Below are 14,243 nucleotides of genomic sequence, written 5' to 3'. Positions count from 1 at the left end.
GGGGACATGCTCTGGTTGTGGGCTCGGTTTCCAGTAGGGAGCATGCAGGAGGCATCTGATTAATGATTCTTTCTCATCATTGATGTTTATATCTCTCTCTCCCTCTCCCTTCCTTTCTGAACTCAGTACAGATAATAAAAAAAATCTTATTGAGGTATAAGTTATCTATCTATAATTATAATAATAAAAGGGTAATATGCTAATTAGACCAGGCGTCATTCCCTACAGAGCCGGGGCCAGAGAGAAGCCAGCCTGGGTCCCAGGTGCCTGTTGGCAGCTGGAGTGAAGCCCAGGTCCCGGGTGCCTACTGGTAGCTGGAGCGAAGCCCGGGTCTTGGGTGCCTGCAGGCGGCTGGAGGGAATCAAGCCCAGATCCAGGGTGCCAGAGAGAGGCCAGTGCCAGCAGCTGAGGGAAGGAAGGCCAACTCTTGCATGAATTTCGTGCATCGGGCCTCTAGTCTATATATATAGAAGCCCAGAGACCTTTACAGCGAAACAACCAGAACGACCAGTCGCTATGACGCACACTGACCACCATGGGGCAGACGCACAATGCAGGAGCTTCCCCCTGGTGGTTAGTGTGCTCCCACAGCAGGAGCACCGCTCAGCCAGAAGCCGGGCTCACGGCTGGCGAGCGCAGCAGCGGTGGCAGGAGCTTCCCCTGCCTCCGCGGCAGCACTAAGGAGTGTCAAGCCAAGCGGTAAGGAGCGGGTGGGTGGTAAGGAGTGAGCAGGTGGGCGGTTAGGAGTGAGCAGGCGGGCGGTTAGGAGTGAGGGGTCCCAGATTGTGAGAGGAATGTCTGCCTGCCGGTTTACAGGGGTCCTGGATTACAAGAGGGCACAGGCTGGGCTGAGGGATCCCATGCCTCGTGCACGAATATTGTGCATCGGGCTTCTAGTCCTATATAATAAAGAGGTAATATGCAAATTGACCATCACTCCAGCACACAAGATGGCTGCCCCCATGTGGTCAAAGATGGCCATCACAAGATGGCTAGCAGGGGAGGGCAGTTGTGGGCAATCAGGTCAGCAGGGGAGGGCAGTTGGGAGGGACCAGGCCTGCAAGGGTGGGCAGTTGGGGGGGACCAAGCCTGCAGGGGAGGGCAGTTAGGGGTGACCAGGCTGGCAGGGGAGGGCAGTTAGGAGTGACTGGGCCTGCAGGGGAGGGCAGTTGGGAGTGACCAGGCCTGCAGGGGAGGGCAGTTAGGGGTGACCAGGCCTGCAGGGGAGGGCAGTTGGGGGGGACCAAGCCAGCAGGGGACGGCAATTGGGAGGGACAAGGCCTGCAGGGGAGGGCAGTTGGGGGTAACCAAGCCAGCAAGGGAGGGCAGTTAGGGATGACCAGGCCTGCAGAGGAGGGCAGTTGGGGGTGACCGAGCCAGCAGGGGAGGGCAGTTGGGGGCGACCAGGCTGTCAAGTTAGGGCAGTTAGGGGTGACCAGGCCAGCAGGGGAGGGCAGTTAGGGGCAATTGGGCCGGCAGGGGAGCCGTTAGGCATCGATCAGGCTGGCAGGGGAGTGGTTAGGGGGTGATCAGGCTGGCAGGCAGAAGTGGTTAGGGGCAATCAGGCAGGCAGGCAGGCGAGCGGTTGGGAACCAGCAGACCTGGATTGTGAGAGGGATGTCCCAGATTGAAGAGGGTGCAGGCTGGGCTGAGGGACACACACACACTCGTGCACGAATTCGTGCACTGGGCCTCTCTATATAAAAGCCTAAGCGGCTGTTACGACCAGTCGACTGAATGACTAATTGCTATGATGCACACTGACCACCAAGGGGCAGATGCTCAATGCAGGAGCTGCCCCCTCATGGTCAGTGCGCTCCCACAGCCAACCTCCCACGGGCAGTCCCTCCCCCTGGCCTGCCGGCCCCGATAGGCCCCGATTGGGACTGTGTGAGACGGACCCTAATCGGCCCTAATCGCCGGCCAGGCTGAGGGACCCCACCCAGGCACAAATTTGTGCACCGGGCCTCTAGTATACCATAAAGTCATCTATTTTAAGCGTTTGGTTGATTAGTTTTGACAGATGTATACACCTTTGTAATTACCACCAAATCGGGTTCTAGAACATTTCCATTATCCCAAAAGTTATCTTGTACCCAAATGGGGGGATTTTAATTTTTTTAAAAAGTTTACGGTTGTTATGTGTGCAAAATTATGAAAATAAAGGAAATAATTACCTACAATCTCATATCTGTAGGGGTTCTTTAAAAGATAATATAATCTTTTGATAGCTGACTTTAAAATATTGAGACAGAGAGGAAGGAGTGAGAAGTTACATGCTATTTTCAGTGGAGGATTTTCCTTAGAAATTTGAATCTATATCATTTTAGGCCAGAGCACAGCTTTCTGTATTAAGGACACAGTGAGAAAACTAGGATGAAAACCAAGGTCTTGTGAATCCCAACTTTATAAAGCACTTTATCACCAGATCATAGTAGGGCCTAGTGCCTGTTGATTTTTTTATTTTTTTGTTTTGTTATCATTTCCCAATTTCTATTGTGGGTAGCTAGGGAAAATGCTGATTTTTCAGTACCAACTTTTATTATAATGTCAGATATGAAGTTTTAAAACTGTAGTTCAAAGTGACAGGTTCAGTCCCACTACCTGTAAGAGGCTAGGGAAGAGTAGTAACTTAGTATAGATGAGCTTGGCCTGGAATGACTGCTTATGTGTGTGTTTTTAAAAATATTTTTTTAATTAATTTTTAGAGAGGAATGGAGGGAGGGAGGGAAGGAGAGAGAGAGAAAGAGAGAGAGACAGAGACATCGATTGGCTGCCTCCTGCAGGCCCCCTACCGGGGATTGAGCCCGCAACCCAGGCATGTGCCCTGACTGGGAATCAAACTGGCAAACTTTCAGTGCACAGGACGAAGCCCAACCGACTTAGGCACATTGGCCAGGGCATGACTGCTTACGTTTAATAACAGGCATTGTCCTACAGTAAAGAGGTTTTTGTTTTCAACACTGCATAGAGTCTGTCTGGGTAGATATGCATATATGTACTGGTGAATCAGTGACAGAGGGTGAACCAGTGCAATCCTGTTCATCCTTCATGTGTGCTGGCTTTGAGGGCTACTTGAAATTTCCCTTGCCATTATTTTACCCATTTCTCTAAAGGTAGTAATCATACACTGTGCTCTGTGAAATGGACAATTTTCTTTAAGCCTTTAACCCATTGCCTCAGATGGCTTAAGACAAAATATTAAGACTTCTTTAGTCCCAGGGCTGCATTACTATGAACTCCTACGTGTTCTTCTAAGGTATTCTGAGTTAACATTTCTCTTATTAAAGAAACTATAGTTATATGATGAGTTTGTTTTTTTTAAAGCATTTGGTACAAACTTTTTTTTTAATGTTAAGTTATACCCTTCTAATAAGCTAAGTGGTTATGGAAATATGCTGTACTAAATAAATGTTACTGAGAGACTCCAGAAGAGTTATACTTACCAAAGAGCTTACTTGCTATATGGGAATGACATAGGCCTTGTCCAGTTGGAGTTTACTTTCACAATTAAGCTTCACCTTATTAGTTTCAATGCAATATCAGCCTAAGGAGAATTTTTTATCCCTGCCAGCCTTGTGTTTGTAAATATGATAAGAAAGTTTACTATGTCTTCATGGCATTGATAAAATAGGCTGGGACAAATATAGAGTCATGTGATAAACAAGGCCCCTCTCTTTTCTTTCCTGTTGAAATACATGAACATGCAGTCAGAATATGGCTTTGAGAACATACTGTCTCTCTTAAACCATTCTCTTTATTTTTCTCCTCCGACCATAAGTTCATGCTCCAATTTTCTAGACTTTTCTTGAAGTCTTTGGATGAATGAAATCTGCTTTCCTAAACTCTGGGGTACATATCTTATATTCTCTTCCTAAGGCAGAATATGTGTGTATTAAAAAAACCCACCACCACCACCAGTGGATAAATTGATTTGTCCTTGTGTAGCTAATGCCATTACCCATATATACCAAATGTTCAAAGGCATTTTAAAAGTAGTCCATAAAAACACATTAAGTAGTTATAGCTCCACTCTTCCAAACAAGTCAAATAGACTTTGTTCTGAAGAATGGCATTAAGTAAACTATTAGAAGATGAATTACACTCAAGTAAATACTAACAGTAAACTCTATCTTTCATCACAATTATATGTGATTGATCTAGGGTTTTAATTGTCTGCAAGCTCACTAAGTTATAATGTGATATGACTGCCAAAAAAAGAACACAATCTTTTAAAGCAGTTTAGTGCTCTGGATAAGGAAGGTAATAAATAGTTCTACTCCCCTGTGTGGAGGCATATTGTACATGTTCCATAAATGGAGAACGGTCTGAATACTATGTCATTAGGGATGGACACATTTCTTTAGTTTCTATGTTCTAGTTCTAGTTCCCAGAATGAAGAGACTAATGAGAAATATAATAGTTATCTTAATTTATTTGAAAGGCTGTTGGGTAAAATAGCAGAGTAAATTGTATTGGATTATTTCAGGCAGTGTAGGCTAAAAGTTACAGGAAGGTAGATTTTGGGTTAATTGTGAGCTGTAAGAATGGAAGTTGACTGAGAGGAAATGTTTTGACAGGCTTACAGAGACCCAATTATCAGATAGGCTAGGGTTTCCCTATGGTGTAAGCAGTTGAACTAGGGTTGTTTTCTTACATTTATGAATCTGTCAAATGGTATTACAAGAAAACTTTGTATAACCAAAAGATTTCTTGATGCTAGAGATGCTCCAATTACTAACCCAATACTTGCCACAGTAGAGCCTCCAGATGTTGTTACACTTCAAAACAGAAGAATTAGAAAAAGAGTTATACACTATACTTAAAGTTTCTTTTTCAGAATGATGTTCTCGAACAAGCATCCAAGTAAGTCCCTGGGGATGAGGGAAATGTTAGGAATGTTTGGGAATTTAAATGATGTGAGAACTTGTTTTCAGAGAACAATTAGGAAAACCCTCCCTTAATTCCAGATGCTGGGGGAAAAAAATCTGGAGATTGAATAAAAAATTATTTTTTTTATTCTTAAATTGGGAAAATTACTAAAAGCAATCAGACAAAACAAAAGCATCCTTTTTGATGTGTGGGATGATGCTCCAACCAACTGAGCCACCCAGCTGGGGCTGGAAGGCACAGGTTTTTTTGTTATTGTTGCTTGTTTGTTTTTGTTAATGCTCACCTGAGGATATTTCTCCATTGGTTTTTAGAGAGAGTGGAAGGGGTTGGGGAGGGGAGAGAGAGAGAGACATCGATGTGAGAGACACATAGATTGGTTGCCTCCCAATGCTGAACTCACCCTGACTGGGGCCAGGGATTGAACCCATGACTCTTCTGTGCGTGGGCTGATGCTCCAACCACTTTGCCACACCAGCCAAGGTTGGAAGGCACAGTTTTTTAAAAAAGGTTTTAGTAAAATGTTCTGATTTTTATAATAAAAAATTATCTCCCTAATATGAAATCACTGTAAAGATGTTATTCATAGGTAAGCAAACATACAGATTCCATGAAAATATGCTAAAATCTCACTACCCACCACTGTTAACATTTTGGTATATATTCCTTCTGATTTCCCCCCATGTAAATACAATTAATATTTAAGCAAAATGAGACTTTATACATATTGCTTTGTAACCTACTTTGTTGAACTATCCTATATAATTAAAGGCTAATATGCAAATTGTCCCCTCAGGAGTTTGACCGATCGGGAGTTCAACCATCCACTATGATGTGCGCTGACCACCAGGGGACATCATGTAACGAAGGAAGGCCCCTGCCAGCCATGTCTAGGGACCCTACCCATGTACGAATTTCGTGCACCAGGCCTCTCGTATATTATTAACGCCTTTCTATATTTGTAAATAAACATCTTCAGTATCAGTTTCTTTTCTGACCTTTTATTTTGGACTCATTTTAGAAACCTTGAAAAAATAGCACAGTTATTTTATATCTCTCACACCTATATCCACGAATGTTGACATCCTATATAACCTTAGTACAGGTAATTATTAGGGTAAAGAAATTAATATTGATGATAACTAAACTACAGACCTTATTTGAAGTTTACCAGTTTTCCCACTAATGTTCTTTTTCTGTTCCAGGGTTTTATTTAGGATCCCACATTACATTTAGTATTTCTCCTTTATATTTTACAGTCTGTGTCTCAGTTTCTTCATAGTCTCTTGCAACAGTATCTTGGTCTTTCCTTGTTTTTCATGACTGTGACACTTTTTAAAAAAATATTTTTTTATTGATTTCAGAGAGGAAGGGAGAAATAGAAAGAAACATCACTGATGAGAAGGAATCATTGATTGGCTGCCTCCTGCATGCCCCCTACGGGGAACCAAGCCCGAAACCCGGGAAACCCCGGACATGTACCCTGACCAGGAATCAAACCGTGACTTCCTGGTTCATAGGTCAATGCCCAACCACTGAGCCACACTGGCTGGGTGACCTTGATTCTTCTGAAGATTATTGAACAGTTATTTTGTACAATGATCCTCAATTTGAGTTTGATGTTTTTTCATGATTGGAATGAGGTTATACATTTTGCACAAGAATAACACAAAAATGGTACCCTATTTTTCTCAGTGCATCATATTAAGGGATTCTTGATATTAATGTTTCTTATTAGTGATATTTATCTTAATCACTTGGTTAACTTGGTATCTGCAGAGTCTCTACTTTATACTTACTATCTTTTCCCTTTCTAGTTAATAAATATCGTTAGGGAGATAAATTTGAAATTATTTGGCATTATTTTAAATATTTCTTACAGATTTTTAAGAGTTTTTTTTCTTAATTGCAAAAGTATTGACACTTGTTAGATTGTCTAAGTCAAGCAACATAACATGGTTTACTCTTTTTTTATATCTTTTTATTGCTTTCAGAGAGGAAGAGGGAAAGAGAGATAGAAACATCAATGATGAGAGAGAATCATTGATCAGCTGCCACCTGCACACTCCCTATTGGGGATTGAGCCTGCAACCTGGGCACGTGCCCTTGTCTGGAATCGAACCTGGGACCCTTTAGTCCACAGGCTATCCACTGAGCCAAACCAGCTAGTGCAACATTGTTTACTCTTTGAATCCTCAGCAAAATTTATTCTGCTGAAATGAACCCAGACATGCTTATTGATTTTAGAAAGAGGGGAAAGGAGTGAGAGAGAGAGAAACATGAAACATTATTTGGTTGTCTTCTGCATGTGCCCCAACTGGGGATCAAACCCACAACCTAGTTATTTGCCTTGACCAGGAATCGAACCAGCTCCAACCAACTGAGCCAACCTGGCCAGGGCTTTATTTTATTTTTTCACCTAAATTTTAATGGGTTTTGTAGGGTAATCTCATTGTCATTTTAATTTGCATTTTTATAATGACTGAAGATGTTGAGCATGCTTTCACATGTAAATAAGCATGGCATAGCCTGGCAGGTATTGCTCACTAGTTGAGTGTTGACCTATAAACCAGGAGGTCACAGTTCAATTCTCGGTCAGGGCACATGCCCAGGTTGCAGGCTCGATCCCAGTGTGGGGCGTGAGGAGGCAGCCGATCAATGATTCTCTCTCACCATTGATGTTTCCCTCTTTCTCTCCTTTTCTCTCTGAAATCAATACATACATATATATATATATATATATATATATATATATATATATATATATAATTTTTTAAAATAAGCATGGCATAGGAGCCATCTGTAACAGTTTCTTTTGAAGAGCAGGTTTTACTTTTGATGAGGTCCAATTTATGTGTTTTTTTTTCTTTGATGGTTAGTGCTTTTGTGTTCTAAAAACTCTTTGACAATCATTCATTTTGATCTCTCATTAAATAAGTGGTTCTCAACCTTTCTAATGCCGCGACCGTTTAATACAGTTCCTCATGTTGTGGTGACCCCAAACCATAAAATTATTTTCGTTGCTACTTCATAACTGTAATTTTGCTACTGTTATGAATCGTAATGTAAATATATGTGTTTTTCTCCACAGGTTGAGAACCGCTAGCAGGGTCGCCTAAGACCATTGGAAAACACAGATATTTACATTACAATTCATAACAGTAGCAAAATTACAGTTATGAAGTAGCAACAAAAATAATTTTATGGTTGGGGGTCACCATAACATGAGGAACTGTATTAAACGGTCGCGGCATTAGAAAGGTTGAGAACCACTGCATTAAATGCATGGTTCCTTTAAAAAAACTAAGACTGTGGGGAATGCTTTGTTTGTACAGCCTCTAACTGATAATAGAGTTACCTTTACACACCAAAAGTTAGCCATTCCAGAAGGGAAGGATAATTCTTACCCGCTACAGCTACTTTTCTTTTTTCCAGATATCTATGGTATATGTGGGCAATCACTTGTTTCCAAGACTTTTTTTTTTAATCACCCACTTTCCTTTTGTATTGGCAAAGGATAAAATAAGAATATATTGTAGGTCACTTTCTCTGAAATTACAGAGCTGTGCTATTACTGGTGCCCCTAGAATTTTAAGAAGGAAGTTATAACAAAGTCTACTCATTTTCTTTTCTTTCAGTGGTGGGATCAGCAAGTTGATTTTCATACTACTTTCTTGCACCATTTGGCACAATTGGTGCCTGAAATTTATTTTGCTGAAATGGACCCAGACTTGGAAAAGCAGGAGGAGAGTATACAAACATCAATATTCACTCCATTGGAATGGTATTTATTTGGAGAAGATCCAGATACTTGTTTAGAGAAATTAAAACATAGTGGAGCATTTCAACTCTGTGGGAAGGTTTTCAAAAGTGGAGAAACAACGTATTCTTGTAGGTAAGAATTAGAAATTTACAGGATTGGTTATAATTACAATATGGATATTTTGTACCTACTTCATGATGTACCTTTCTTGGTTTATTACTTGTGTAATCCTACTTAACTAACTTCCTTTTATTATGTACTTATACATCTGTTTTTGCTAGTATACTAGTAGCTTGTTTTTTTGTTTGTTTTTAAAATTTTTTTAAATTGATTTCAGAGAGGAAGGGAGAAGGAGAGAGATAGAAACATCAGTGATGAGAGGGAATCATTGATTGGCTGCCCCCCTACAATCCCCCCACTGGGGATTGAGCCCACAGCCCGGGCATGTACCCTCAACAGGAATTGAACCCTGACCTCCTAGTTCATAGGTCGACACTCAACCACTGAGCCTCGCTACCCAGGCAGCTTTTTTTTTTTTTTTAATATGACATAAACAGTTTTCTCATTTTTTCTTCATGTTCTCCAAAAGTGTGCATAAGTGATAGATTTTTGCCTTATTATGTAGTCCACATACTCTTAATTTGAAACCCTTGAGGCCAGGTGTATTTCAGAATTTTTAATACTTCCCTAGCAGAGTCAAGGCAGGATCTTATCATCAAACAGCATTTTTGTAAGAAATCTATGAATATTCACAGCAAGTGGTATACATAGAGTCTGTAGTTTCATGTTATTTCAAGTCAGTGTTTGCTACCAAGTGAGATTTGGTGCCAAAGGATTGCGGACCTGTAAGGGCAGAAGGAATTCCACTGGGTAAAATCCAGGCCAGTGGTGCGGAAACTAGAAACAGATTTAGGCTTTTACCCTTTGTGAGAGCAGTTGCCTTAAACATGGAAAACTTTTTCATTCCCTAATCCTGCCTGAAACGTTCAACTTTTATTTTTTTTATTTTTATTTTTAAAAATATATTTTATTGATTTTTTACAGAGAGGAAGGGAGAGGGATAGAAAGCTAGAAACATCGATGATAGAGAAACATCGACCAGCTGCCTCCTGCACACCCCCTACCGGGGATGTGCCCGCAACCAAGGTACATGCCCTTGACCGCAATCGAACCTGGGACCTTTCAGTCCGCAGGCCGACACTCTATCCACTGAGCCCAACCGGTTTCGGCATGAAACGTTCAACTTTTAGATCTTAGCAGCACTTTTAGTTGTTTTTCTTTTTTCTCCTTTGATAGAGGTAGTTTAGGTTAGATTAGAAGTGTAACTTTTTAAACTTTATAAATACAGAAATTTTTTTTGGCTTTACTGTAATTCTAGGTTTGACTGGTTTATATTTAGTTAATAGTTGTTTAGAACATACTATCTTTTTATCCAATTCTTTCATCAGGAAAAAGTCAGCTTATGTATTTTGTACACTGTTTTGCTGTATAGCATGGTATGGTTCATTTATCTTATGTATTTTTCAGCTGAAGCCCAATCAGGTTCAACTAAAGCATAGTAGACATTTGTAGACCCTATTTCTCCAAAAGTGTCATGGAGACATTTAAAAAATACATGTGTTTTTATTGATGTTTTTAGAGAAAAAGGAAGGGTGAGGGAAACATCAATGAAAGAGAAACATTGATTGGATGCCTCCTGCAGGCCCCAATTGGGGATCTAGCCTGCAACTTGGGCATGTGCCCTAACCAGGATGAGCCATACTGGCTAGGGCACATGGAGGCATTTCAAATCGTCACAACTGAGGAAATGGTACTAGTGGGTAGAGACCAGGGTTGCTGCTTAAACATCCTACAATACACAGGACAGTCTTCTGTACGTCTGACAACTATCTGGTTCAAAACTTCAGTACTGTTGAGGTTTAGAAATCCTGCTCTAAATAGGTCAGTAGATCATATACATTTTAGAGAACATTGTTAGGCAATTTTTATTTCCTATTACTCTTTTAATATTCATTTTTAAAACTTTCAATTCCATATCTTCAACTCTTTTAAATAAAATATTTTAAAAATTAATTTTGCAGCTGAAACCGGTTTGTCTCAGTGGATAGAGCGTCAGCCTGCGGACTCAAGGGTCCCAGGTTTGATTCCGGTCAAGGGCATGTACCTTGGTTGCGGGCACATCCCCAGTAGGGGGTGTGCAAGAGGCAGCTGATCGATGTTTCTCTCTCATCGATGTTTCTAGCTCTCTATCCCTCTCTCTTCATCTCTGTAAAAAATCAATAAGATATATTTTAAAAAAATTAATTTTGCAGCCCTAACCGGTTTAGCTCAGTGGATAGAGCATTAGCCTGCGGACTGAAGGTCCCAGGTTTAATTCTGGTCAAGGGCACATGCCTGTGTTGCGGGCTTGATCCCCAGTGGGGGGCATGCAGGAGGCAGCCAACCAATGATTCTCTCTCATCACTGATGTTTCTTTCTCTCTCTCCCTCTCTCTTCCTCTCTGAAATCAATAAAAAAATATTTTTTTAAAAAATTAATTTTGCACTAATTTATAGCAGGTCCTCAAATAACATTTTGTTCAATGTTGTTCATTATAATGATAAGATGCCATAGGAACTTAACTCTTGTTTATTTCAATTAGCCTATTGTAAAATTATATTTTTGGTCTGTGTGTTGTTGTTTTTTTAATCCTCACCTGAGGATATGTATTTTAAAATTGATTTTGAGAGAGAGAGAGAGAGAGAGAGAGGGAGGGAGAGAGAGAGAGGGAGAGAGAGACATTGATGTTAGAGAACAATATCAATTGGTTGCCTCCCATACGTGCTTTGACTAGGGATTGAACCCTCAACCTAGGTATGTGCCCTGACTGGGAATTGAACCTCTGCAACCTTTTAGTGTACCAGACGATGTTCCAACCAACTGAACCACTCAGCCAGGGCTGAAATTGGTTTTGTTATATGTTGTTTCACTTAAAGTCAAAGAACCTATAGGTGACCTTAAGTGAGGACTTACTGTATATTGTCCTCAGTGTTTTCCTGAAAATATTAAATAAAATAGTACATTTTTAAAGCTGTTGTTAGGGAAGAAATGAAGAGAGATTGAATTTCATTCATTCAATAAATATTAGTTCAATACCTAACATGTAGCAGGCACTGTTTTAAGGTGTTTGGGACATATCAATATCCTCTATAATAAAAGCGTAATATGCTAAGTGTCCGACCTATCAGTCCACCGTTAGGTCAACCGCTCAATTAGTTGCTGTGACGCGTACTGACCACCAGGGGGCATACCAGTAGGTTAGCTTGCTGCTGGGGTCTGTCCAATCGGGACTGGGTGATCAGGACTAGGCCAGAGGGCTGGACACACCCTGGAGCCCTCCCGCGGTCCCTCCCCGGCCGGCCAGCCTCAATCAGCCGATTGGGACTGGGCAAGACTGCCCTGATCGGCCCCGATCGCCGGCCAGGCTGAGGGACCCCACGTGTGCATGATTTTGTGCACTGGGCCTCTAGTATAAAATAAATAGAATGCTGGCCAGGTAGTTCAGTTGGTTACAGCATTGTCCTGATAATGAAGGTTGCGGGTTCGGTCCCACATCAGGGCACATACAAGAATCAACCAATGCCTGCAAAAATAAGTGAAACAATTCAGTGTTTCTCTCTCTCTCCCGCCCTTCCTCTGTCTCTAAAATCAATCAATAAATAAAATTTTTTAAAAATAAATAGAAATTCCTGCCCTTATGATGCTTACATTCTAATGACTTTTGTCTTTATCCAAGCTTTATTTACCATTGAACACTCATTGTTTGTAAAGTGTTTGTAAATGTAATAGGGTAAGATGATGGCAAATAACTTTTTTAAAGTTAATCACTTTTTCATAAAACTAATTTTGAAGTGTATCTTAACAGTTTGAAACCCTGTGCAAACTCAAAGTAATGAGAATGATTTAAGAAACAAAACGAAATATCCAAACTTAAACATTCAACTATGGCTAAAATTATTTGAAATTTAGTTTTTGAAGCATTTTCATAATCAGTTTGTGGATCATATAGGAAACACATTCACATTACATTATAGTCCTTAAGCATCAGTGGGAGTAATCTAAATTTTGGATTCTGATTTTTAATCTTTTTCAGGGATTGTGCAATTGATCCAACATGTGTACTCTGTATGGACTGCTTCCAGAACAGTGTTCATAAAAATCATCGTTATAAGGTATGAAAATAGAGCCGTAAAATATCTAGATTAGCAGGAATCTGTTGGCCACCTAATTCATATTCCTGACCAGTACTTGAATTCCTGCTATTGCAGTTTGGATATGTGTACCTTTAGCCTTGATTAAACATATTATGTGATGGGACATCTATCTCAAGAGGTAGTCCCATACAATTTTTTGTGAGTATATCACATTTATATAAAAGATTGTATACGGTATATGAACAGCTTAAAGAATAACTATAAAGTCAACACTCATATAACCACTACTAAGGTCAAGAAATAAGACATTGTCTGCTCTCAGAGGCCTCCTCCCATTTGTTCTTCCTGGATCACAATCTTTCTCTCACCCCTCACAATAACTTGTCCTTTATTTCCCTTTTAGCTTATCACTCAAATCATATTGAATAGTTTTATCTTTGTGTGTGTATGTGTGTGTGTGTGTGTGTGTGTGTGTGTGTGTGTGTGTGTTTTAAATATATATTTTATTGATTTCAGAGAGGAAGGAAGAGGGAGAGAGATAGAGACATCAGTGATGAGAGAGAATCATTGATTGACTACCTCCTGCACATCCCCACGGGGGATTGAGCCTTGTCCAGCATGTGCCCTTGACAAAAATCTAACTCAGGACCCTTTAGTTCCCAGGATGACACTCTCTCCACTGAGCCAAACCAGTTAGGGCAAGTTTTATCTGTTTTTGAACTTTATATAGGTGGAGTCATACTGTATCTTTTTGCTTTTGAGTTGACTTCTTTCATTCAGCATTATGTGTGTAGCTGTAATTTGTCCATTGACCTTATAATGCTCAGTAATCCATATTGTTTTATTGTGCTGTATATGGATAGTGCACACTGCTTCTAATTTGTGGTTATTATGAACAATTCTGCTATGAACATTCTTATTTGTACGTTTTGGTATACATGTACAGTAGTTTTTCTGGGCTATTTATCTGGAATAGAATTGCTGAGTTCTAGAGTATATGAATCTTCAGTCATAATAGTTAACGTCAGACTGTTTTCCAAAGTGGTTATACCAATTTATGGCAGCAGTTTATGAGAGTTGCCATTGCTCCACATTTTTGCAAGATTTGGTGTCTTTTTAATTTTAGCCAATCTGATGGTTATATAATAGTATCACATTGTGCTCTTAATTTAATTTTCCTAATTACTAATGAGGTTGAGGGCTTTTTCCTTTCCTGTTACATTTTTAGACAACCTTGTAATTTTGAGCTGAAATATACTTCTCAAGTAATAGTATTAGTTCTTTACTGTGGGCTTAGACAAACATAATAACTGGTGTTTCTTTTTGTGTATTTTAAAAAAATCCTCACCCAAGGATATTTTCCCATTGCTTTTTAGGGAGAGGGAAAGACAGAGAGA

At 40.3% G+C, this 14,243-nt stretch overlaps 1 protein-coding gene across 4 annotated transcripts in view; it reads left to right on the top strand.

Annotated features, from left to right (window-relative positions):
- The window catches only part of UBR1 (ubiquitin protein ligase E3 component n-recognin 1), a 151,236-nt gene that overhangs the window by 5,877 nt on the left and 131,116 nt on the right, over positions 1–14,243 (top strand). For 3 of the 4 annotated variants that reach the window (XM_079769305.1, XM_079769303.1, XM_079769304.1), the window contains 2 exons: positions 8,529–8,785; positions 12,786–12,864. In XM_079769305.1, coding sequence (XP_079625431.1) covers positions 8,529–8,785; positions 12,786–12,864 — 336 coding nt within the window. Of the gene's footprint in view, positions 1–5,122; positions 5,798–8,528; positions 8,786–12,785; positions 12,865–14,243 lie in introns of those variants that run through there. The other variant, XM_079769306.1, reaches the window with a different exon arrangement.

Source organism: Cnephaeus nilssonii (assembly GCF_951640355.1).
Source record: "Cnephaeus nilssonii genome assembly, chromosome: 4".
NCBI classification, from domain to species: Eukaryota; Metazoa; Chordata; class Mammalia; order Chiroptera; family Vespertilionidae; genus Cnephaeus; species Cnephaeus nilssonii.
This window is presented reverse-complemented; position numbering and strand designations above follow the sequence as displayed.